General features: G+C 49.1%; 1 protein-coding gene across 1 annotated transcript; it reads right to left on the bottom strand.

Moving 5' to 3' along the window:
- Nucleotides 1-7,304: 7,304 nt before the first annotated feature.
- Nucleotides 7,305-10,909, bottom strand: LOC123073728 (E3 ubiquitin-protein ligase SINA-like 2). Its single transcript, XM_044496777.1, has 3 exons — nt 10,659-10,909; nt 8,958-9,196; nt 7,305-8,677 (listed from the first exon to the last, which is right to left on the bottom strand). Exons 2-3 carry the CDS (start codon nt 9,102-9,104, stop codon nt 7,655-7,657), a joined length of 1,170 nt encoding a protein of 389 aa, XP_044352712.1. The 5' UTR covers nt 9,105-9,196; nt 10,659-10,909; the 3' UTR covers nt 7,305-7,654.
- Nucleotides 10,910-23,322: the final 12,413 nt, after the last annotated feature.

Here is a 23,322-nt window from a genome sequence, read left to right as displayed (position 1 = left end):
GCCGACGCTCCGCCAAAAACGCACCGCGAACGGGCAGCCAAAAATGAGGTGGTCGGCGGTCTCTAGCACAGCATCGCAGCAAAGGCACCCAACCTCCGCCCACACCGATACTTCCGAGCAGGCCGCATGAGTGTAGAAAGCAGGGAAGGCAACCCGGAGCGCCCCACAAGCGAGCCAGTCGTCGTGCCAAAACGAGGTCGACCTCCCGTCCCCCAAGGCGACCCTTGTGAGGGCCCGATAGACGGGCAGCAGCCCCAGGAGGGCACTCCAGTGCTCTCCCTGGAGGGGGGAGCGGCCGCGGCCCAGGAGGGCCCTGCCGGCCAGCTGGTCCCAAACCCAGGAGGCCCACCGGGACGGCACGCCGGAGTGAAGGCGATGAAGCAGCTTGAGGAGGAGGCAATCGTTGTGGGCCCCAAGTGCCCGGACTCCGAGTCCGCCCTCCGCCTTGGCCCGACAGACGCGGTCCCAGGCGACGAGGCACTGAGCACCATAGGCTCAATCAGCAACATTCCACAGGAACGCCCGGCGTAGCCCGTCCAGATTGGCCAAGACGGCCGGCGGAAGACGCATGGCAGCCATGGCGTAAGTGGGGATGGAGTCTAGGACCGCGTTGATGAGCACCAAACGCCCCGCGGGGGACAGCAGCCTCGCACGCCACCCCGCCAAGTACCGGTCCACCTTAGCGAGCATGGGGGCAAAGTCGTCGATCTTGAGCTTGTCGCAGGAGAGCGGCAACCCCAGGTAAGTTTGCAGGAAGGAGCCGACCATGCACTCGAAGGCGGCCACTACGGCCTCGAGCGCATCCGGAGCAACATGCATGGGGACGAGACTACTCTTGGCGAAGTTGATGACGAGCCCCGTCGCGGTGGCGAATAGGTCAAGGATGACACGTAGCCGAGTCGCCCCATCCGGAGAGGCGCGCATGATGATCAAAGTGTCGTCAGCGTACTGGAGCACCACCGGCGGCGCCCCCTCACATAGCGGGTGCCGGAGAGCCCCGTCCGCCCGGATCATGCGCTGGAGCACGTTGGCGACCAGGAGAAACAGGCAAGGGGAGACGGGGTCCCCCTGCCGCAGCCCCTCGCAGACCGCGAACCACCTCCCTGGCACCCCGTTCAGCAGGACAGCGGCTTTCGAGGACTTGAGGATGAGATCCATCCAGTCACACCAAGCGGCCGGGAACCCCCGCACCTCCATGATCCGTCGAAGGCTGGGCCAGGCAATGAAGTCGAAGGCTTTGGCGAAGTCAAGCTTGAACACCAGCGTAGGGGCCCCCCGCTTACAGCAGCACTGCACGAGCTCTGCCGCATAGACGAAGTTCTCTGAGATACTACAGCCGGACAGGAAGCCGGACTGATCCGCATCGATGAGGTCGCCGATCTAACGCTGGAGCTGCGTGGTCAGCCCCCTACGGAGGATCTTCACGTCACCGTTCTGCAGCGAGACGGGACGGAAATCTCCAGGGGTTGGCACGCCCTCCTTCTTGGGCAGCAGAGCGATGAGGGCCCTGTTGACCCCGTCGAGGCACACGGTGCCTCCATGTACGTCGTCGAAGAAGCGCTGCAGGTCTCCCGATACCGCCGGCCAAGCGGCCTGGTAGAAGGCGGGCCCGAGCCCGTCCGGGCCAGGAGCGCTAGTCCGGTCCAACGCGAAGACAGCGGCCCGGATCTCCGCCCTGGAGAAAGGCGCCACCAGCGTAAAGGGCCGCCAAGTCGAACCCCCAGGAGTGTGGGGGGCCCGGCCCAGCAGGTTGGAGAAGAATCGTCGCAGCGCCGCCTCCTTAGCGTTGTGAGCGACCAGCTCAACTCCGTCGACAGCGAGCACCCGGATGCCATTTCCCCGACGCCGTTTGGACGCCCGGGCATGGAAGTAGCCGGTGTTCTCGTCCCCCTCCGCAACGGCACGACACTTCCCCCGCTGCCGCCAGTAGGCGGCTTGCCGCGCTACAGAGCCTGCCAACGATAGACGGGCATCACTCCGCAGCGCAGCTTCGGCCGGGGAGAGCCGCCGATGCTCCTCCAGGTAATCTAACAGGTCAATCAAGAACTTGCAGTTGTTATCAAAAACAGGAATGAACTTGTGTTGGCGTTTCCAAACCTTGGCCGCAGACCTGAGACATTTCTTCTGGCAAGCAAGGCGAGTCGCGGCACAGGGAGAGCGAGGGACGCGCGACCAGGACGGCAAAACCGAAGGGAGGAACAGGGGGTCCAGCAGCCAGGAGTTTTCAAAGAAGAAACGCCCCGCCGAAGGGATGCGGGTAGAGATGGAGACGACCAGGGGGACGTGGTCGGATGTGGTTCTAGGGCGAGAGGCAAGCGTCGAGTCAGGAAGAGGGAGTCCTAGGCCGCGTCAAAAAAAGCCCGGTCGAGCCGAGCGAGAGTAGGGGGTCACGCTTGCTAGACCACGTGTACAACCGATCAGAGAGAGGGAGTTCCAGCCACGCCAAAGCGTTGATCATAGTAAACGAGGGATACAAACGCACACGCCACAACTGAAGTAAGATACATAGTCACCCAAACTGACGGGGAAAAGAGAAGAACGAGGCAGGAACAGGCCCCTAGCAACACACCCGGCCGGGGGCAGAACCAACGAGGACTCTAGTCATGGAGAGGAGCCGGCACCGACGAAGCCTTGACAGCAGCGGCTGCACGCAGCCCCGCCACGGACGCAGAAGACAGCGGCTGCACCACCGCATCGATGACGCGGTCGCGTGCCGCCTTAGCCTGGAGACGGGGAGAACAACCGATCAGCGCGTCCTTAAGAGCACGACGCTTGGCCGCCTTGTCCGCAATCGGAACGAACGCGCCCGTGTCTGCCAGAGCCAAACGCGCGCTGCGTCGCCCCGCCCCCTCCCCACGCACCGCCAGCTGCGAGTCCGCGGGGGGAGCAACTGCATGCCCACCCATGCAAGGCGGGCCCACGTCCTCCCCCTCCATGCAGGTTACGTCGTCAGGCAACTCAGTAATTTGCACCGAGGAGGCAGAGAGAGGGGAGCCCGACCAGGTCACCGCCCGGGGGCAGGGCCGAACTCAATAAATGGGCCCAGTGACTCCGTGCATTTTTTTATTCAAAAATCATCAATGATAGTGTCAAGATTAATGATAGTTAATTTATCCGCTCCTTTACTGTGTTTCTTCTCACAGCTAGACAAGTATATTTCAGGCAACATGTTTGCCAAAAAAAAGGATCGAGGGCGTTGCTGGAGACTGGATTAAATTAGCAGCAACAATCTCCAGCTATATATATAAAGGCCAACAAATGTTGTTTTTACAGGAATAAAAAATACTCCAGTTTGAGTTTGAGGACTAAAATAATTCACACAAAAATACCTCGGTTGGTCTGCCGTTCCTTGCCCTACTGTGCTAGAAGCCGGCAGCCAGTGCGATGGAGTAACTCGGTGCTGATCTGCTCCATTCTCCAGCAAAAGCAAAGACAAAGTAATCACCATGGGGCCTTGCGGTTTTGATCACACATGCGTACGTATATAGTAGGTCGCTAGATTGGATCGAAGAAATTGAAGAGCCAATCAAGCAAACCGCCACGGCGCCGCGCAATCAAGTCTTTTTTTAGGATCCAGCGCCGCGCAATCACGTGAGTTGCGTATTAGGTTTTTGGGCTTCTCCTAGACATATCATATACGGGCCTCGTCGGCCTTTTTGTTTCGCATCAATATTGGGCCTATGTTATATGGCTGTATCCTTTTATATGTGCTGGTGTCAAGGCCCCTAGTTTGGCTGGGCCCCGGGCCGTCGCCCCTGCTGCCCTGGCCCAGGGCCGGCCCTGCCCGGGGGCCATCCGCGTCCGCGCCACCGGAGAGCGCCCGGCGGGAGACGGAGCTGGGAAGAGGTGGAGCGCCCAGGACCCGCAGGATGGAGTCGAGGGCGTCGCCGCCACCGCGGCCGCCGAACCTGCCGACCGGGCTTCAAAAACATGTGGACTCACATGAATTTTTTCATGAAAGTCATTTTGGGGTATCTAGTACTTATTAATGAAATCGAGATCCTATAATCATGCTTGTGCTTGCATGAATCTATGTACAATTGCACACTAGCTAGCTAGCGACTTAGACTAATCGGGTAGCGTGGGAGAGAAATGAGGGTGGCAGACTCACAATTTGGTTATTTGGGTGTATACGGTTTTTGTCAATTGAAAATCGATTTTTGAAAAGAACACCGAATAGTGTCTATTTTTTAAACCGAACCAAATAACCAAAAACTGAGTTAGCCTATATTTCGGTTTAAACGGTTTGATTCAGTTTCGGTTTGAAAATACCCACCCCTAAGCATGAGGAGTGTGGTTTGCGTGGCCTTGGCTGCGATGGCCTCAATGTCCGCAGGAGCGATGGTGGTGTCTTCTTGTGCCTTCTCCTTCCTCTTCCGGTTGGCCCGCTCCGCTATCTCGGACACCCTGTGCTACGGGGTGATCTCCTTGTTTGGCTTCTTCGGGGCCACAACACAGGTAGGCGCGCACATCAGGGACGGGGGTGGGTTCGTTGGGCATGGCTCTAGGGCGGGAGGGAGGTTTTGGGGAGAGGAAAGGTGGGAGTGAAAATGGTATGCAAGGGGAGCACATGCAGAGGACGTTGTGGGAGTCCGTGGGGTGTCTGTGCGGACCGAAATCCAGACCAAATTTGGGCTAAAAATGGGTCGAAGCGGACATGAAATGGACAACCGTCCACTTTCATTGGCACGTTAGACCGTGTTTTTTGTCCGCGCGGACCCAAACGAACGAGGGTTCGTTGATGATATGTCTCGTTTATTTGTTACCACATCGTCCCCACTGGTAGAAAATGTTCGCAAAGGCCTTTAGTCTCGGCTGTACAACCGGGACTAAATATGCGCGACTAAAGGCCCCCCCTTTAGTCGCGCCTCTTACGAACCGCGACTAAAGGCCTTTAGTCCCGGTTCTCGTGGCTAACCGGGACTAAAGGCCTCCTCCGCAGGTTTAGGGTTTTAGCCCCCCTAAACCTGGTTTTTTTGTGAATTTTTTTTACTTTTAAATTTCTGAATTATTTTAACCTCTAATCTCTAATCACCACCCCTCATCACTGCTCAATTTATCCTCTAATCTCTAATCACCCCTCATCATTCCAAATCATCTAACTTCCCGGACGGTCACCCATCCTCTCACTACTCCAGCCTGAGCACGCTTAACTTCCGGGTTCTATTCTCCCTCGTTTCCAAGTCTGCACTTGTTGTTTTCCTGACAATAGTAGGATGTCAATTCTATTAACCCTCAGGAATTTAGCTTGAGCATGAAGTGACACATTTCACTGTTTGAGTTTGAAACTATTGTGTTAAAAAACAATAATTATTTAGTAACACTAATATTTCTGGAATAATTAGTTTGACCATTGTTTGACCACTGTTTGACCACAGTTTGACCAGATTTGACCAAAATTCAAAAAAACTGAAATAATTATTTAGTAACACTAATATTCTAGAATAATTAGTTTGACCATTGTTTGACCACAATTTGAAATTTTTTTGAATTTTTTTGCCTCTCCAGATCTTAAAAGCCCCGTATCTTTTTTTCTGTTAGGTTTTTGAGGATTTTGAAAATGTTTAACGGGGTTTCCCCGGTTAAATTCGGATGTAACTTTTCGAGTAGATGATTTTTGATATAAAAAACTTTTTCATCCGAGTTCGTATGCAAAAGTTATGCTCATTTTAAGAAATTCCAGAGAGATTTTGCAAATAAAGTCGAAATTCATATTTGTTAATTTTCCCAACAACTAGACCACATATCACATGAGAAACTTATTTTATTTTATTTTTTGACATTTCCATCATTTTCTTTTGGTTTTTCTAAAACTGAAAAGGCGGTCCACGCGGGGGGGGGGGGGGGGGGGTAGAGTCTGGCCAACCGGGACTAAAGCCCCTCCCGTCCGCCAGCTGTCGACCGAGCGCGCTGGGCCCAGATAGTTGGTCGCGGGTCTCCTCCCGAACCGCGACTAAAGACCCCTTTGGTCGCGGTTCGATTATTTTGGGGACTAGTGGGGGCGTATGGAAACCTCTTTTTCTACTAGTGCCCATTGATTTGTGTCGTCACTAGATTCACGTGCCTCTTGCTCCGTCAATCCTTGCTGATCCACGCTATCTTCTGGCTGTAGAAGCTCGACAAACATTTGCATTCTATCCTTGACGCAGAAAGCTGCCGTTTATGTACTGCAGTCTGGCCGCGAATGAATTGTTCTATAACTCTGCAGTATACGTGGCCAGTGTGATTTCTAAACCAGCTTATTAGCATAATTTTACCTTCTCATAGTACCAGACCCATTGTGTCAGTACTATATAGAATAGGCTCGACAATACATCTGCATGAAACTTATTCCCAGAATAAGCTGCATGAATCTTCCACTCCGCAAAGTTATCAACTCATAAACAGACACTATTATAGCTAGACTTATCAAGTTCAACAAATCAAGAGACGAAGGAGCAGAGAGCAACCACCAAGAAAGTTAACTACCACCAGGAATTACACAATTCCGTAGGGCTTCATAGTTGCACATTTTCAAACATCTTGTTGGCCGCTACCAGATTCAGTGTGGAAATTACTTCTTTCTTCGAATGCTTGGATAAGGTAAGTGGCATCCAATTAATCCTTCTCTGATACTTTATATTGCTACACTGCTGATACCTGCAACCGCATAGGCAAAGAGCAAACTGTAGATGCATGCTGCTCCAATGCAGATAAAATTGCTGCAAGAGGTGGTTCAAAGTCGACTGACTTGAAATGAGCTAGGAAAATGCCATCCAGCAGCACTAACCCACCATCTTCCTATTGCATGAACAGCAGTACACCCGCACTATGGTAGCAATTCAAACGGCAAAACAGAAGAAACTTCACTGAAACAACTGTGGTACCAAAAAGTCTGAGATCTTGAGACTCACTATCATTTCCTTCATCAGAAACGTTTGTCCTTGGGAAACATCACAAATTAAAACATTTCTTTCGTCAGAAATTACGTTTAGAAATTTGTTTTTTTTAAAGATGATCAGGCATCTGATTTTCCACCTTGCGATCCAGGAAAAACGCAGAAATATGAAAGTGAAGGCATTCATGTGTGCAGGAGTCTAAAACTAAATAACTACAAAAAGGTAGGTATGTGATGTAGAGAAATTTACTGACATAACATATATTTAGACCTACTATTTTCTAGTAGATACATTGTTCAAACAACTGCGATGCCTTTCTAACTCAGGATAACATTTAACTATTTAGGATTTGCATCATCCAAAAGGTTACCCTTGAAGATGCATCTCCACAGGCTGCCCACTAATGTGTTCACGGAGCCGCGGCCATGCTCTACAACAGTGATACTTAACAAGACTATAAAGACCCTCTCAACTTATATATCCCAGAAACACAATGTGAAAGCCAGGTATAATAACAGTCAGTCCAAGCTAAACTTAAAGTTCTACTCCTCGAAGACGGTCCAGAAACACAATTGAGTATATCAGATGAACACAGGCCCTTCACTGAAGAGCAGAAGTTGGGTCCTTTCCTCAAATACGGGGTCTGCAAATACTTAAACTTTAAGGTCTATCATAATCGTCATCAATATTATCAGAACTATCAAGAACAAGGCCTTTGTTCCTGCAAAAACAAAAGGCCTTCCTCAAAGAGTAGGACTCAGGCCCTTTCGTCCTCATCATCCTCGCCCTCGTCCCCGTCCTCGTCCTCGCCCTCGCCCTCGACCTCGCCCTCTCCCTCGCACTTGCCCTCGTCTTGGCTCTCGCCCACCACCTCCTCCTTCTCCTTCTCTTTCTCCTCCTTCTTGTTCGGACGCCGATGATGCCGATGAAGACGACGACGACGATGACGAGGACGATAACGACGATGAGCTAGAATCATCGTCGTCGTCGTTGTCGTCGTCATCATCATCGTCATCGTCGTCATCGTCGTCGTCATCATCGTCGTCGTCATCATCATTGTCATCATCAGCAGTAGCAGTAGCAGTATTAGCAGTTTTAATACAGGGCGTTCGTTGAAGATCAGGAGTCGAACCCTTTCCTTGAAGACATGATCTGCTGAGAATGGTGGCTTCGAGCATGATACCATTTTGATCATCGGAAATCTTTCCCTTGGGAATTATTAAGTCGTACACTATGGGTAGCCCATCAGAGAGTGAAGAGCTTCTTATGTGGCAATTTATACTTTCACGACAGCCCGTCGTTATGCAGTCATATTCCATATTACATTTGAACTTGGGTTCCGTGACGTTTGGTTGGACGCAGATGACTGAGATGGCATATCCAAGAGGCTCTGATGACATGTTGAGCAAGAAAAAGTAGCTGGTCTCGGTGCATCGCAAAACATGTAACCCTGGCTGTAAGCGAAGTGACACCGTACCGGAGTCTGGGAGGATTGTAGACAGACACTTGTGCTGGATGATGAAATGGTCCTGGAGCACCTTTGCTGGTCCAGTGAAGCCACAACCGGACTCCGTGCAGGAGCACGGGGCATTTGGGCATGCCTTCTTATGTTCTTCTTTCTGGTAGTAGATGACCCCCTCGACACAGCCATACTTATCATTGGAGCAAGCAACTTTGGCTTCTTGGGCGACATGTTCCATCGCAAAGCAGCGCTTGAAGGAAGTTTTGATAGAGCACACGGGACATTTCTTGTCCAGCTTCTCACGGCAAGACGAGCATATACAATGCCCCACGGAGCACTGTGGAATAGAAAGGATCCTCATGAGAACAAATCTTGCCAGAAAGAAAGAACTGAAACACTACGCGACAACATGATAGATTAGTACCGCACATTTCATTATGTCAGTTACCATAGCTATTATGTAAGATTTCATAAGAAACACTTTTTGCCAAGTAGCACCCATCCAGTGATTGATTTATCAAAGCTCTACTTTAATCTTGAGCTCTTATCACAAATGAAATAAAAGCTTAATTAAGTTTAAAGGCAAGTCAACATCTACAAAAACGTACTGCAATTACCTGGAATATCGGAGGCCTGAGGGGCTCGTAGCAGATTGGGCAGTCAATGGTCTCCACCCCCATGGTGACCTTCAGCTTCTTTGTGCTGCTCTCTCCTTCTCCTTCTGCTTCAACTTTTTTCTTTTTTGTATTGGCGTTACCTCCCATGGCCAACAAACTTCCAAGAGGTACCCTCACTAGCTTGCAAACTCAATCGAGACACAAACCTACTGGGCAACACAATCTCAATGTGTGTTCGCCTGTTCCATAAGATACATGGATAAAAGTCATGGAAGTGACAAAGTAGCTAAGTAAAAGCAGCAGAACTAGTAAACATTTACAAAAGTTCTAACTTCTAAGGGCATCTCTCACCGACCCCCAACAATATAGAGGAAGATAAGGCCGAGTATCGTTAAGAGGAGCATATTTCCTCCTTTAAAAAGTGGCATTTTAAACCAATCCCCAATACTTAATGGACTAAAAGAATCAGTGGTGCATCAACCCAAATTCGGTGCAAATTTGGTTCAAACTACTACATAAAACTTACTAAAACAAAATTTGCTGCAAATTTGAAATATATTACATATATTAAAATAAATTTAGATTACATTGCACAAAAACTTATTAGAAAACTACTCGCTATCGCTCTCATTCTCTAGGCATTCCCAGTCCGATTCGGTAAGCCGTCCGATCACAGGGTCACCGCCCTAGCCTGCCCTGTTGCCACCGCCATTGCCGTCGTCATCGGAGTCGCTGAAGAGCTCGAAGACACCCATCGCACCGGCCGCATACTGCTCCTGCTCCTACAACCGGCACTCCGCCTCGATGCGCTCCGGGTAGAGGTGGCGGAGGTCCGCCATGTAGGCCTCGCCGGCTTGCTCGGCCTCGAGGTACTCGTGGGCCTCGCGATCCTCCCGCCTCTCCCATGCGGTCGCCACCCGGGGGGTCAACGGGCTCCAGCCGTGGCAAGCCGTCAAGGAAGTTGCGCCAAGTGTTCGCGCCATGGAGGCGGACCGACATAATGTCATACTCGCATGCCGCCAGCATCACCGATTGGAAGGAGCCAATCCAAATGCACTGTTTTGTATTGAGGTCGAAAATCTCGGTGACCCACATCCCCCAAGAGCGTTGACGCACGCCGAGGTATTCCCTCTGTGACGATGGTGGGAGGTCCGGGAAACCGGGTAAGTGGTCGCCGCGGGAGGAGGAAGCACCAACGCTGGCACGGGCTCGAGACCGCTCGTGGTGGCGTGGAACAAGCTGGGGATGGGTGGCGGGCGGATCCGGCCATTATTGGCAGCAGACCAATGCCGTAGTGGATGTGGGTGAGGGTGGGGGCGGACCGGTAGGGATTCGGCTATCGAGTATATCTAGGAGTCGCGGCCGCCGCGGAGTAATATTTTTTACTCCACTATAACGGTTTTTGGTGTTCGGTTAGTTTCTGGTTAGAGGAGAAAACCTGAATTTAGCCTCCTCGAACCGGTTATTGGGGATCAGTTAGAGATGCCTTAAGGACTACAATTCAACGCCTCTTTTGGCTCTTCTTGTTCTGGGAGAAAAGAGTATCTGAGCTGATTTTCCTTAACAGGTTGACAATGCATATGCAAGTATTCTGACACAGAAGCGGTAAAAGAATAAATCTATTAGGGCTAAACGTTTGCACTGGCATAGCGTAGCCGTGTGACTCCGGCGAAGGGCAAATCGAGTGGGATGCAGCCGTACCTGAAACTACCTGGTCGCCTCGGGGCCTATACACTCCAAGACCTAGCTAGTTGCCATGGGCGGCCTCAAGGTCATGGTTTCCACCGAGGAAAGAGGGGAGAAGGCTGCTGCTCCCTTGCCGGCGAGGTCTCCACCGGGCCCGCGCGCGGCGTTGATCTGAGCACGATGGTCGATGGGAGAGGGGAGATGAAGCAGCGCTAGGGCGAGAAACCGTGGATAGGAGCCGTGTCTTTTTACGTGTCTCTTTTCCTTTTCTATTCTACTCCTATTTTTGTGAGGAAACTTGAGAGATTTACTCCTAAAACCTCGCAAGGAGTCATCGGGAAGTTGAGAGTATCGACGGATCTAGGATTTGACGCTACGGTGGACCTACCTATGAGTAGACCCCCTCAAAAAAAAAAGGAGTTAGCATCTTTTTTTTCCTAAACCACAAAAATAATATTCCAATGTGAACGTATGCAAAGTGCGGTGGAATTAGATTCATGCTTCTCACAGGTAGCATAAATTCAATTATTACATTCGAAATTCGCATATATTAGCTATATCATGTTTTTTGGGAAAGGATTTAGACCAATTAGACCTATTATAAAAGTTCTTCAATCACCTCAAACCTAGTAAAAATTACATAGCGATTCCGAGACAATTAAACGACCACTACCGCCACCAGAACAAGCCGTTGGCGCGCTGCACTGTCGTTGCTCCCCTACCGGAAACGGCTTGACCTTATCGATGATAGCCAGAAACTCTTTGTGCAAGTGCCCCTAAGGACGAGCGCCCTGCGTCACTATTGAACCCTTGAATAGATTTGAAACAGCTGACACCAAATCTCATTACATAACGGGAAACATTAACCTACGGCCCCAAAGGATATGGTAGGATTTTCTTTTTGTGAAAAAAGCATATGGTAGGAATCTACGTTGGAGCTCGGTCGACTATGTCTAAGACGGAAGAACTCTAGGAGGCTCCAAGCTAGAAAGTGAAACTCGAAAAAGGAGCGCCGTCATCCACCCGAGCGCTGCAACCCTAACCTAAACTGCTAAGTGGAGCGGAGACACCAAAATTCCCCTCCCCGCCATTGGGCACCGGAGCGGCCGGCAGAGGGAAGATTCCATGGGCTCGCCGGCGAATCTTGGAGGGGAGTGTTTGCCCTGGCTTTACAACCCGCCTTCTGGATTGCCCAGGCGGATTGCCCTGGCTTTATTTTACACAAAAGTCCCTGTCTTTTCTTGAAATCAACCCGCCTTCCGGATTTAAGTCACACCCGAACCGTTATTTTACATTTTTCGAAACCCCCCTGATGTTTTAGGTAATTCATCCACGGATCATATTTAAGTCAAACAAATGCTTTTTAAAATCATCCATATCTTTTAAACCGTAACTCCGATTTGAACATGTTATATATGAAATTTGATTAGAAAAATATGTAGAATATGAATATGAGATTATTTTTACCTGTTAAGTATTTTTAAATGTTATTTTGGAATATATTTGAGTCAAACCAAATGATTTTCTAAATTATCTGTATCTTTTAAATCGTAACTTCGATTTTAACATATTATATATGAAATTTTATTAGAAAAATGTGTGGAATCTAAAATGATGTTAATTTTACCTGTTAAATATTTTCAAAATATTGTTATGGAAGCAAACTTATAATTTATAGCGCAAGATCCGGGTTTTTTTCATACCGGCGGCGATCCAGATTGCAAATAAACACCCCAATATAACCATATAGGGAAAAGAAAACATCGATAACTACACATGCATACCTCTGAAAAATGTAGCAAGGGAAAACAACAGATTTCTCATCGCGAGAGTGAGAGAAAGCGAGCGAGAAAGGGAGAGAGAGAGAGAGGGCGAGAGAGAGAGAGAGAGAGAGGGAGAGAGAGAGGGAGAGGGAGAGGGAGGAGAGAGGGAGAGAGAGACGCCTTAGGATTAACCATATTCAACACATGTTTTTTGTTGTTTTGTGTGAACACCGAGGCCATCGCCGGCGAGGTTGAGAAGGAGGATAAGCGGCAACACAAATATGATGCCTCACAAAAATAAAGGAGAGATGGACCTATTGTGGTCTTGAGTGATGGTTGTTGAGTTAAGAGAGTGTGTTATGTTTTCTCTCCCGTTGCACGCACGGGCTCTTTTGCTAGTAATAATAAAGCACGTAGGGTTTCTGCCCGTCCGTCGCGCCAATATGCAAAAAAGACCCTGCATTTTCATGAAATCAACCCGCAGTCCAGATTTAAGTCACACCGAACCGTTATTTTACACTTTTTCAAAACCCTCCCTAACTTTTTAGGTATTTCATCTGCGGATCATATTTAAGTCAAACAAATGCTTTTCTAAACCATCTATATCTTTTAAACCGTAACTTCGATTTAAACATGTTATATATGAAATTTGATTAGAAAAATATGTAGAATATGAATATAGGATTATTTTAACCTGTTAAGTATTTATAAATATTATTTTGGAAGATATTTAATTCAAACAAATGGTTTTTTAAATTATACGTATCTTTTAAACCGTAACTCCGATTTTAACATGTTATATATGAATTTTGATTAGAAAATGTGTAAAATCTGTATATGATGTTAATTTTACCTGCTAAATATTTTTTAAATATTATTTTGGAAGCAAACTTATAACTATAGTGCACGATCCATTTTTCTTTCATACATGCGGCGATCCGGATTGGAAATAAATACCCACTATAATCATATAGGGAAAAAACATCGAGAACTATACATGCATACCTCTGAATACGGTGCAGGAAAAAAACAGATTTCTCATCGCGAGTGTGAGAGAAAGCGAGATAGAGGGAGAGGGAGGAGAGAGGGAGAGAGAGACGTCTTAGGATTAACCACATTCTAACACGGTTTGGTTTGTGTGAACACTAAGGCCACCGCCGGCGGGGGTGAGAAGAAGGATAAGCGGCAACACAAATATGATGCGTCGCTAAAATAAAGGAGATGGACCTATTGTGGTCTTGAGTGATGGTTGTTCGGTTAAGAGTGTGTGTTGTGTTTTTTCTCCCGTTGCAACGCACGGGCTCTTTTGCTAGTAACATAAAAACAACTAGAAACAATAATACATTACATATTTAAAGTCCACACGTCCTGGTCAAACATTAAAAATAAAACTGAACTAAAAACATAAAAAGGAAAACCCTAGAATGGTCATCGTCGCCATGCCGGCTGTCCCAGTTCATGTCGTTGCCGCCGTCCTCGTCTTCATAATCCATGGTGGGGTCGACGTACATCGGCTATTGCCAGAGGTGGGCGGGCGGCCCCTGCGATGGCTGCCAAAGATGGGCGGGCATTGCCTGCACCACTGGTGGTCGTGGCGATGACGGTGACCATGTATCAGCGCCCACCCACACGGGCGACACATAAATGTACTCTGGCATGCAGGGCACCGTGGACGGCCACGCCCAGGACTGCCACACCAACGACGGGTTCCTGGGCGAGGCGGCAGGCTCATAAACCACCTCCTTCACCTCCACCTCAGGGATGGTGACGTCGCCAGCGGCCGACAGGGGCCAACATTACGTCCAGGCCCTCCCACTGGGTGCGGTCGTGCTCCCTCACAGAGTCATCAAGCACCCTCCTCACCAGCTCCTCCTCGGCGGTCATTGTGGGAGGAGGTGGTGGTGGGGACGGTGACCATGTATCGGCTCCATGACAGCGGCGTGCCCATCTCCCTGTACCGCTGGCATATCTCGGCTTTGATGTACGGCCTAATGCGCGGCGCGGTTGCCGGCGGGGCAATGGAGAAGGTGGGCGGCGGCGCTCCCCGATGATGCGGAGCACGACCCCGCTTCATGGTCGTGCTTCCCCTTCTTTCCAGGGATCCAATTCCACATTCCCTTGGCGGCCAGCGGGAGATAGGGCGGCGGTCGACGGGAGCTAGGGTATGGCCATCGTGTCGAGCCCGAGGAGGCTAGGATGGGTGAAAGTGGAAGTGTGTGCAAGTGGATGGCCGGTCCATAGCTTTCACATTAAAAAGGACGGCTGGGCGGCTGTTTTACAGGCCCCGCCGGACGAGCGGATTAAATAGGGCTGGTGGGGAACCGTTGCATGGCCGACAGGCGGGTCTAGGGGCGGAGGAAGAGACGACGTGCACGCGTCCGTACAATGTCCGTATGGACGCAAATCAGGCCCAAAATTGTATCGGATTTGGGTCGAGCTGGACACGAGCCGGACAGAATTTGCGCTTGCTCTAGCGCGCTTGGCCGTGAGTTCTTTCCGCTTTGACCTAAACGTATACGGCCCGACCAAATGGGTCGCCCGTTGGAGTTGGCCTTAGGTGTGGCACGCCACACACCTATCCACCCTGTTGGTTTTGGATCCGCTCATGAGACCTGAATATGTGGAGCCAGCTTTCAGTAATAATCAAAATACAAGCACGCTTAGCTGTCGTTGGCAATGGGGCCCCGAAACCCGCGTCCCCGCGGGTTTTTACCCTATTAGGGAACGGGGGTGGGCGTCTTTTCATCCCCGCGAGGCTGTTGTTGGGCACACTATACAACCCGACACGTTTCGTGGGTTTGCACCCGTTTCAGTAGACCCCGAACCCGAAACCCGGCAAAATACATTTTTTTTACCAAGCCGTCGGTCTGATCTGGAGAAAGGGTGCCACCACCGGTGACGAATCCCATGGTGGCCTCTTCACGTCCGAAGTCAGGTGAAAGGGCGCCGCCGCCGGTGCCGTCGGCGCAGTCTGCAGCCATCCGTCGCCTTCCTCTCTCTACTACAACCCCGCGCGGTGGTGATGGAAGGGCAGCAGGTCGTGGCCTTCGTGGAAGAGGAGGTAGAGGGCTTTCCAATCCGATTCCCAAGCCTCCATCCAACTTCAACGTCCGCAAGAAGTTAAAGACGAGGTGAGCAGCCCCGGTATCGCACAATTTGAGATGGATGGTGCTAGGGTTTGAGATGGATGATGCTAATTTTTTGTGAATTCATGGATTAGGTTTGCTAGGGTTTGGTTTAGACTCTAGTATATGGTCTTTTTCATGAATGTTTCAGAAGTTAAGTTGAAGCTAGTACACTCTTGCAAGAAAGAAACAAAATGGATTCGGAATCCTTGTACAAATAATATGCAGCGTGTTTTTTCTGGTCATCATATTTCAGTATACATGTACAAATTGCTACTGTTCTAGTAGACTTGCAAGAAATACATATAGTAGAGTCCAAATTGCTACTGGCATTATGTCCAAAATAAGACACCAAAGCTAATAATTATGTTTTTATTCTTTTTGATAGGTTAATTGATTCATTGACTGACACCGTCAACAGTAGTGTGCTTGAATCTAAGGATGTTTCCTTATATATGTTGATTTTCCCAAGAGTTCCTCGTGGGTATAGAAAATCCAATGGGTTTAGGGGACGGGCGAAAAACTAGCCCCACGCACAGTGACGGGGACGGGGATGGGTTTACGATTTTCACGTGGGGATGGGTTTGGGAAGGCAAAACCCGATGGGTTTCATCCCCGTTGCGATCTTGACGCTTAGCACATACTCTTAGATGAGATAAGAAGTTGGCTGGCCGGCCGGTTTATAGGTTGAATAACGAAGGAATTTAAACTAAAAGCTAGCTCTCCTATTTTCAACCTCTAGGCAATTGGTTCCATCACCACTTGTTGAAGGCCTCTAAGCTTTGCAAAGCGAATCTCGTGCGAACTGACATGGCCTCGGTCATCAAAGGACCAGTGATCATGTGTATGAGTTGCTCCATGCTCCTAAAAAGGGTGTGGATCAAAACGGATTACTCAAGTGTGATCGTCCATAGAAAAGGCCTTGTACATACTCTTTCTCCTTCTTAATTAATAAAAAGGCAAAGCTTTTGCTTTGCCGCATCAGTGCTTATCTTGATAAGCTTGGGTTCTGGAGGTCGCCACCCATGCCCTGGTAACTGGTAGAGCTTTCAGATACCGTCGAGGTCTGATAGCCAGGGAATGGGCTAAAGATGCAGGAGGTCGGACTTCCGTTGAGCGGTGGCAGAATAAGATTAGGCACTTGAGAAGCTTCCTACGTGGGTGGGCTAAACATCTTAGTGGGATTTATAAGGCTGAAAAGGAAAGGCTCCTTACACTTATTCAGACCCTAGATTTAAAAGTCGAGTCCACAATTCTAGAGACCACGGTGCTTCATGCTAAAATAGATGCGGAGATGAGATTGAAAGAACTTCTCCGTGAGGAGGAATTGAAGTGGGCGCTGCGAGCTAAGGTTCGAAAAGTTGTCCAAGGGGACGCGAACACTCAATTCTTTCACATGATCGCTAATGGCAAGCACAGAAAGAAAAGAATCTTTCAGCTTGAGCAAGATGAAGGAACGATTTTAGGACACGAGAACCTAAAGTTATACATAACCGAATACTACAAGCAGTTGTTTGGGCCTCCGAAGGATAATTGTGTATCCCTGGATGAGTCTAGGATTGAGGATGTCCTCAACTTGCTGCAGATGAGAATGATATTTTGACTGCCCCATTTTTGGAGAAAGAGGTGTTTGAAGCAATTTCACAGATGAAAAATAATAAGGCTCCAGGGCCAGATGGATTTCCGGCGGAGTTTTATAAAAGTGATGGCATATTATTAACGAGGATTTGATACCGATGTTCCATGATTTATTCTCTTGACAGCTTCAGTTGTTTCACCTGAATTTTGAAACGATAACTCTGATTCCTAAGAAAACAGAGGCTGTGAGAATTGAGCAGTTCAGGCCGATCTGTCTTCTTAACGTTAGTTTCAAAATTTTCACCAAGGTAGGGACTAATAGGCTCACGCAGATTGCGCATTATGTGGTGCAGCATTCCCAAAATGCTTTCTTGCCGGACAGAAACATCCTAGAAGGGGTTGTGGTCCTTCATGAAACGCTCCACAAAATTCACACGAAAAAACTAGATGAAGTTGTTTTCAAGGTGGATTTCGAGAAAGTGTACGACAAAGTCAAATGGCCTTTTCTTCAACAGGCCTTGCGTCTGAAAGGTTTTGATCAAGCCTGGCGACGCTAGGTAGAATCTTTCACGCAAAAAGGGAGTGTTGGAATTAAAGTGAATGACGATATAGGTCATTATTTCCAGACACATAAGGGCCTGAGACAAGGTGATCCGATGTCTCCTATTTTGTTCAACATTGTAGTTGATATGTTGGCAATCCTAATAGGAAGGGCTAAGGAGGCTGGTCAGGTAGGTGGCCTGGTGCCTCATCTAATTGATGGAGGTGTGTCTATCCTATAGTACGCTGATGATACTATCATCTTTATGGAGCATGACTTGACAAAAGCGAGAAACATGAAGCTAGCGTTATACTTATTTGAACAATTGACCGGGTTAAAGATTAACTTTCATAAAAGAGAATTGTTCTGTTTTGGAAGAGTCAATGAGGAACAAGAGGCTTATAGGCAATTGTTTGGGTGCAAATTGGGGGCTTTATCGTTTACGTATTTAGGTATACCAATTCACCATCGTAAGCTAACAAACAGAGAATGGAAGTGCATTGAGGATCGATTTGAGAAGAAACTGAGCTGCTGGAATGGCAAGCTCATGTCATACGAGGCCGATTAATTCTTATTAATTCGGTCCTCACGAGTATGCCTATGTTTTTCTTGTCTTTTTTTGAGGTTCCAGTTGGAGTTAGGAAAAGGCTGAACTTTTATCGATCCCGATTCTTCTGGCAGAGTTATGAACTAAAGAGAAAATACAGACTAGCCAAATAGGACATTATTTGTAAACCAAAAGACCAAGGGGGTCTTGGCATTGAGAATCTTGAAGTGAAGAACAGATGCCTTCTCAGTAAGTGGTTGTATAAGTTATCTGTTGAAACGGAGGCCACATGGGCGCAGATTCTCCGTAGTAAGTACCTTCACTCCAAAACTTTGTCCCAGGTAACAGTGAGGCCGATGGATTCGCCTTTCTGGAAAGGACTGATGAGAGTTAAATCGGCTTTTTTCAATAGGACAAAGTTTATAGTCGGAAATGGTACCACCATGAGATTCTGGGAGGATACTTGGCTAGGGGAAACACCCCTAGCGCTTCAATATCCATCCCTGTATCGCATTGTTCAACGACGGGACGATTCTGTTGCATCAGTGCTTCAGTCCATCCCTATCAATATTCACTTCAGGAGGACGCTTGCCCGAAGCCGTTGGGAAACCTGGATCCATCTTGTGAGTAGACTGATGGAGGTTCAGCTTTCTCAACAGCCCGACCAGTTGCGCTGGAAGCTTACTAGGAATGGAGTATTTTCGGTTAAATCCATGTATATGGATGGTATCAATTCTAACTCTATTCCTAATTCCAAACATGTTTGGAAAGTCAACGTTCCTTTGAAAATTAAAGTGTTTATGTGGTTTGTGCATAAACAAGTCATTTTAACTAAGGACAATCTGGCAAAACGCAACTGGACCTACAAGATGTAGTTTTTGTAATATGGATGAATCCATCAAACACCTCTTTCTTGACTGCCCGTTAGCAAAAAAATTATGGCGGTCGGTTCACATAGCGTTTAACATTACTCATCCAAACTCTGTTGGCACGTTATTTGGGACGTGACTTAACGGGATAGATCCCGTAACAGCGAGACACATTCGCGTAGGAGTATGTGCTTTATTGTGGGCAGTTTGGAACTGCAGAAATGATTTGGTTTTAACAGAACAACAAATATTCATTTTTTGCAGGTTATCTTCGGAGCCACGGGTTTTACTGTCCAATAAACAGCCGCAATGGCTGCTGCAATAAAATCAGGAACTTTCTTGTTTCGTAGTGGCCCACCGCGTCACACAAGATCCATATGTGCATACGCTTTTTTTTTCTCAAGATCAGCTAGAGAGGGCGATGTGTAATTTTCTGAAGAAATTTGTAGGATAAGGCGAAAGAAAATAACCGACAAACACCGACTGTTAATTTGCTCATCGACCGACGGCAAAGACCACACATATATACTTCTTCCATTCCTAAATATAAGTCTTTTAGACATTTCAAATGGACTACAACATACGGATGTATGTAAATACATTTTAGAGTGTAGATTCACTCATTTTGCTTCGTATGTAGTCACTTGTTGAAATATCTAGAAAGACTTATATTTAGGAATGGAGGGAGTAGTTCGGTTTGCTAGCGACATTATTAAAAACTAGGAGCAATCTTATTAGTCATCGCCCATCTTCACGTAGGTGCCAATGGCGTCGAGCTACTCGTCGGAGCGCGCGTATAAGCCGATTATCTTGCCACCGGCGGCCACAGGGAGCGTGAACGCCACGCCGTCCTCCTTTCCGTACGGCCCGAGCGTGCGGAGGTTGCTGGTGAACCTGAGCGACCTTATCACGAGTTGACCCTTGAACTCGCCGTAGTGGCCTCCGACGCTCGTCAGACACTCGCCTGGCTCCAGATAGAACTGCCCGAAACAAAGAAATCCAAACCTGTGAACTCATCCCAGAGACCAACTAATGGACGTTGTTAATTAGTACATGATCTACATCACACCTTAGCTTGCGGCCGCCTCGTCCTCCCCAGAGACTGGTGGACACGTTCTCGTGCGTGACGGCAATGGCGTCCACCGCGTTGCCATGGCGGACGGTGACCGCTTCAATTCGGCCGACCTCCTCCATGTCCATCTCCCTGGGGTAGCCGCCGGCGCCGCCGCAAGGGCCGATCTTCAGAACCCGCCCCTGCATGCACAACAAGAAAGCACCACCGCGCGTTCATTCGCCTTGGGATGTAGGGATATCGGACGACGTACACAGTACAGGATCCTATACGGTGGAGTGGACCATTACCTTTGCCTCCTTTACCTTCTCGCTCTTACCCTCAACGGCCTTCCCCTCGCCGATACTGACGGTGATGGACGCCGGGGCTGGAGATATCTCCGGCAGAACAACCGCGAAGCGGTTCGCCGGTAGCCACGCGCCTTGCTGGAGCGGGAGCACGGCGGTCGACGCCGATCCAGCAGGCTGCGCGGCGCCTCTGCCCTGGTTCTCCTGCTTCGGCTCCACATTAACGGTCACCTTGCTACGGGTCTTCTCCATCTTCTTGTGCAAGGGCGTCCCCTCACTTCACGAACCGGGGATGGTGACTTGGTGATCGGGAGGCTACGAGCTAGGAGCAATATATTATATATATTGAGCGAGGGAGGAGCCAGTGGATGATGCGCGGCGAGGCTTTTCGTTTCGGGCGCTGATAGGCGCCGGCGCACCGGCCGAATAGTTGGACCGGCCAAGCCACAACCACTCGATACATACTTTCCCAACCATCGGATTACTTCATTACAAAAGTCAAAACACACAGGAAACAAGGAAAAAAAGGCATTGTGCGCATATGCCAGATCCCGAGCGCTCGCCGGCCGCCCGCGCTTCTCCTCGTCTTCCCATGCTTGCTTGCCACCTTGCCACCGCGCCCGTCACCCGCGCTCGTCTGCCGCTCGCCCATCGCTCGTGCACGGCACTTGCCTCGGCTGCCTCCGCTTGCCATGGTCGCAACTCACACTCAGGAGGGTCCAGCGCGCTGTCATTCATGGTTGCAGCGTCCCCCACGACCCCGTCTCCGGCTCGCCGCCCCCGTCTCCGGCTCGCTGCTGTTGTTAACTTGTACCGCCATGTCTAGCAAAAAAAGCAATAAAAACCTCAAGTGCTGGGTTGAAGCAAAAAAGATTTGCCGGTTCCAACAAAAATAAATGATGGTTTCAGCAAAAATCTCAGCAGTAGAAAAACTTCAGTAGTCGATTTGTAGCAAACAAATTAGTTAGTTCCAGCAAAAATAAACGCCGGTTCGAACAAAAAATCATGCCGCTTCAATCAAATGTTTGCTGGTTCTAGCAATTTACATGACGCCGTGATGCGTGTCATATAAATGGATGTAGCAATTGAGAATATTGGTTGTAGCAAAAACTCAAACGGTGGTAGCAAAAAAAGTGATGCACTGGTTCCACCAAAAAAACATGGTAGCACAAAAATTGACTGGTTCTAGCAAAACCAAAGATGGTGGTAGCAAAAATGTACACTGGTTGTACCAAAAGCAAATGACATGGTAGCAAAAATTTGGGTTGGTTCCATCAAAAAACGAACATGGTGGTAGCAAAAAAATTGATTTGTTCCAACAAAAACTGAAGATAGTGGTAGCAAAATTGTACACTGGCTATACCAAAAAGCAAATGACAAGGCAGCAAAAACTTGGGTTGGTTCCATCAAAAAACAAACATGATGGTAGCAAAATCTTACACTAGTTCCAGCAAAAGGCAAGGGCTTTGGTAGCAAAAACTGGGGCTGCTTCCAATAAAAGAAAGGCCGGATCTCCATCACTTGTCGCCGTGGTTGCTGTTCGGAATCGTAGCAGAATTTTAAAATTTCCTACGCATCACCAAGATCCATCTATGGAGTATACTAGCAACGAGGGGAAAGGAGTGCATCTACATACCCTTGTAGATCGCGAGCGGAAGCGTTCCAATGAACGGGGTTGATGGAGTCGTACTCGCCGTGATCCAAATCACCGATGACCGAGTGCCGAACGGACAGCACCTCCGCGTTCAACACACGTACGGAGCAGCGACGTCTCCTCCTTCTTGATCCAGCAAGGGGGAAGGAGAGGTTAATGGAGATCCAGCAGCACGACGGCGTGGTGGTGGAAGTAGCGGGGTCTCGGCAGGGCTTCGCCGAGCTTCTGCGAGAGGGAGAGGTGTTGCATGGGGAGAGGGAGGCGCCAGGGGCTGTGTTGTTGCTGCCCTCCCTCCCCCCCACTATTTATAGGACCCCTGGAGGGGGGGGGCGCCGGCCCTAGAACCCATCTATAGGGGGCGCAGCGGCCAAGGGGGAAGGGGGGGTGGCTTCCCCCACAAGCCAAAGGGGGGCGCCCCCCACCCCTAGGGTTTCCAACCCTAGGCGCAGGGGGAGGCCCAAGGGGGGCGCCCCAGCCCACTAAGGGCTGGTTCCCTTCCCACTTCAGCCCATGGGGCCCTCCGGGATAGGTGGCCCCACCAGGTGGACCCCCGGGACCCTTCCGGTCGTCCCGGTACAATACCGATAACCCCCGAAACTTTCCCGGTGGCCGAAACTGGACTTCCTATATATAATTATTCATCTCCGGACCATTCCGGAACTCCTCGTGACGTCTGGGATCTCATCCGGGACTCCGAACAATTTTCGGGTTTCTGCATACTCATATCTCTACAACCCTAGCGTCACCGAACCTTAAGTGTGTAGACCCTACGGGTTCGGGAGACATGCAGACATGACCGAGACGCCTCTCCGGTCAATAACCAACAGCGGGATCTGGATACCCATGTTGGCTCCCACATGTTCCACGATGATCTCATCGGATGAACCACGATGTCGAGGATTCAATCAATCCCGTATGCAATTCCCTTTGTCTATCGGTATGTTACTTGCCCGAGATTCGATCGTCGGTATCCCAATACCTTGTTCAATCTCGTTACCGGCAAGTCTCTTTACTCGTACCGTAATGCATGATCCCGTGGCTAACTCCTTAGTCACATTGATCTCATTATGATGATGCATTACCGAGTGGGCCCAGAGATACCTCTCCGTCATACGGAGTGACAAATCCCAGTCTCGATCCGTGCCAACCCAACAGACACTTTCGGAGATACCCGTAGTGTACCTTTATAGTCACCCAGTTACGTTGTGACGTTTGGCACACCCAAAGCACTCCTACGGTATCC

Source organism: Triticum aestivum, chromosome 3D (genome assembly GCF_018294505.1).
Source record: "Triticum aestivum cultivar Chinese Spring chromosome 3D, IWGSC CS RefSeq v2.1, whole genome shotgun sequence".
Taxonomy (NCBI): domain Eukaryota; kingdom Viridiplantae; phylum Streptophyta; class Magnoliopsida; order Poales; family Poaceae; genus Triticum; species Triticum aestivum.
Note: the sequence above shows the minus strand (reverse complement) of the source record. Positions and strands in the feature narration are given on the sequence as shown.

Coding starts and splice junctions, on each gene's coding strand:
- LOC123073728 (XM_044496777.1), bottom strand. CDS start 9,104: ATGGGAGGTAACGCCAATACAAAAAAGAAAAAAGTTGAAGCAGAAGGA. Junction 8,678..8,957: donor TCAGGCCTCCGATATTCCAG/GTAATTGCAGTA, acceptor TCTATTCCACAG/TGCTCCGTGGGGCATTGTAT.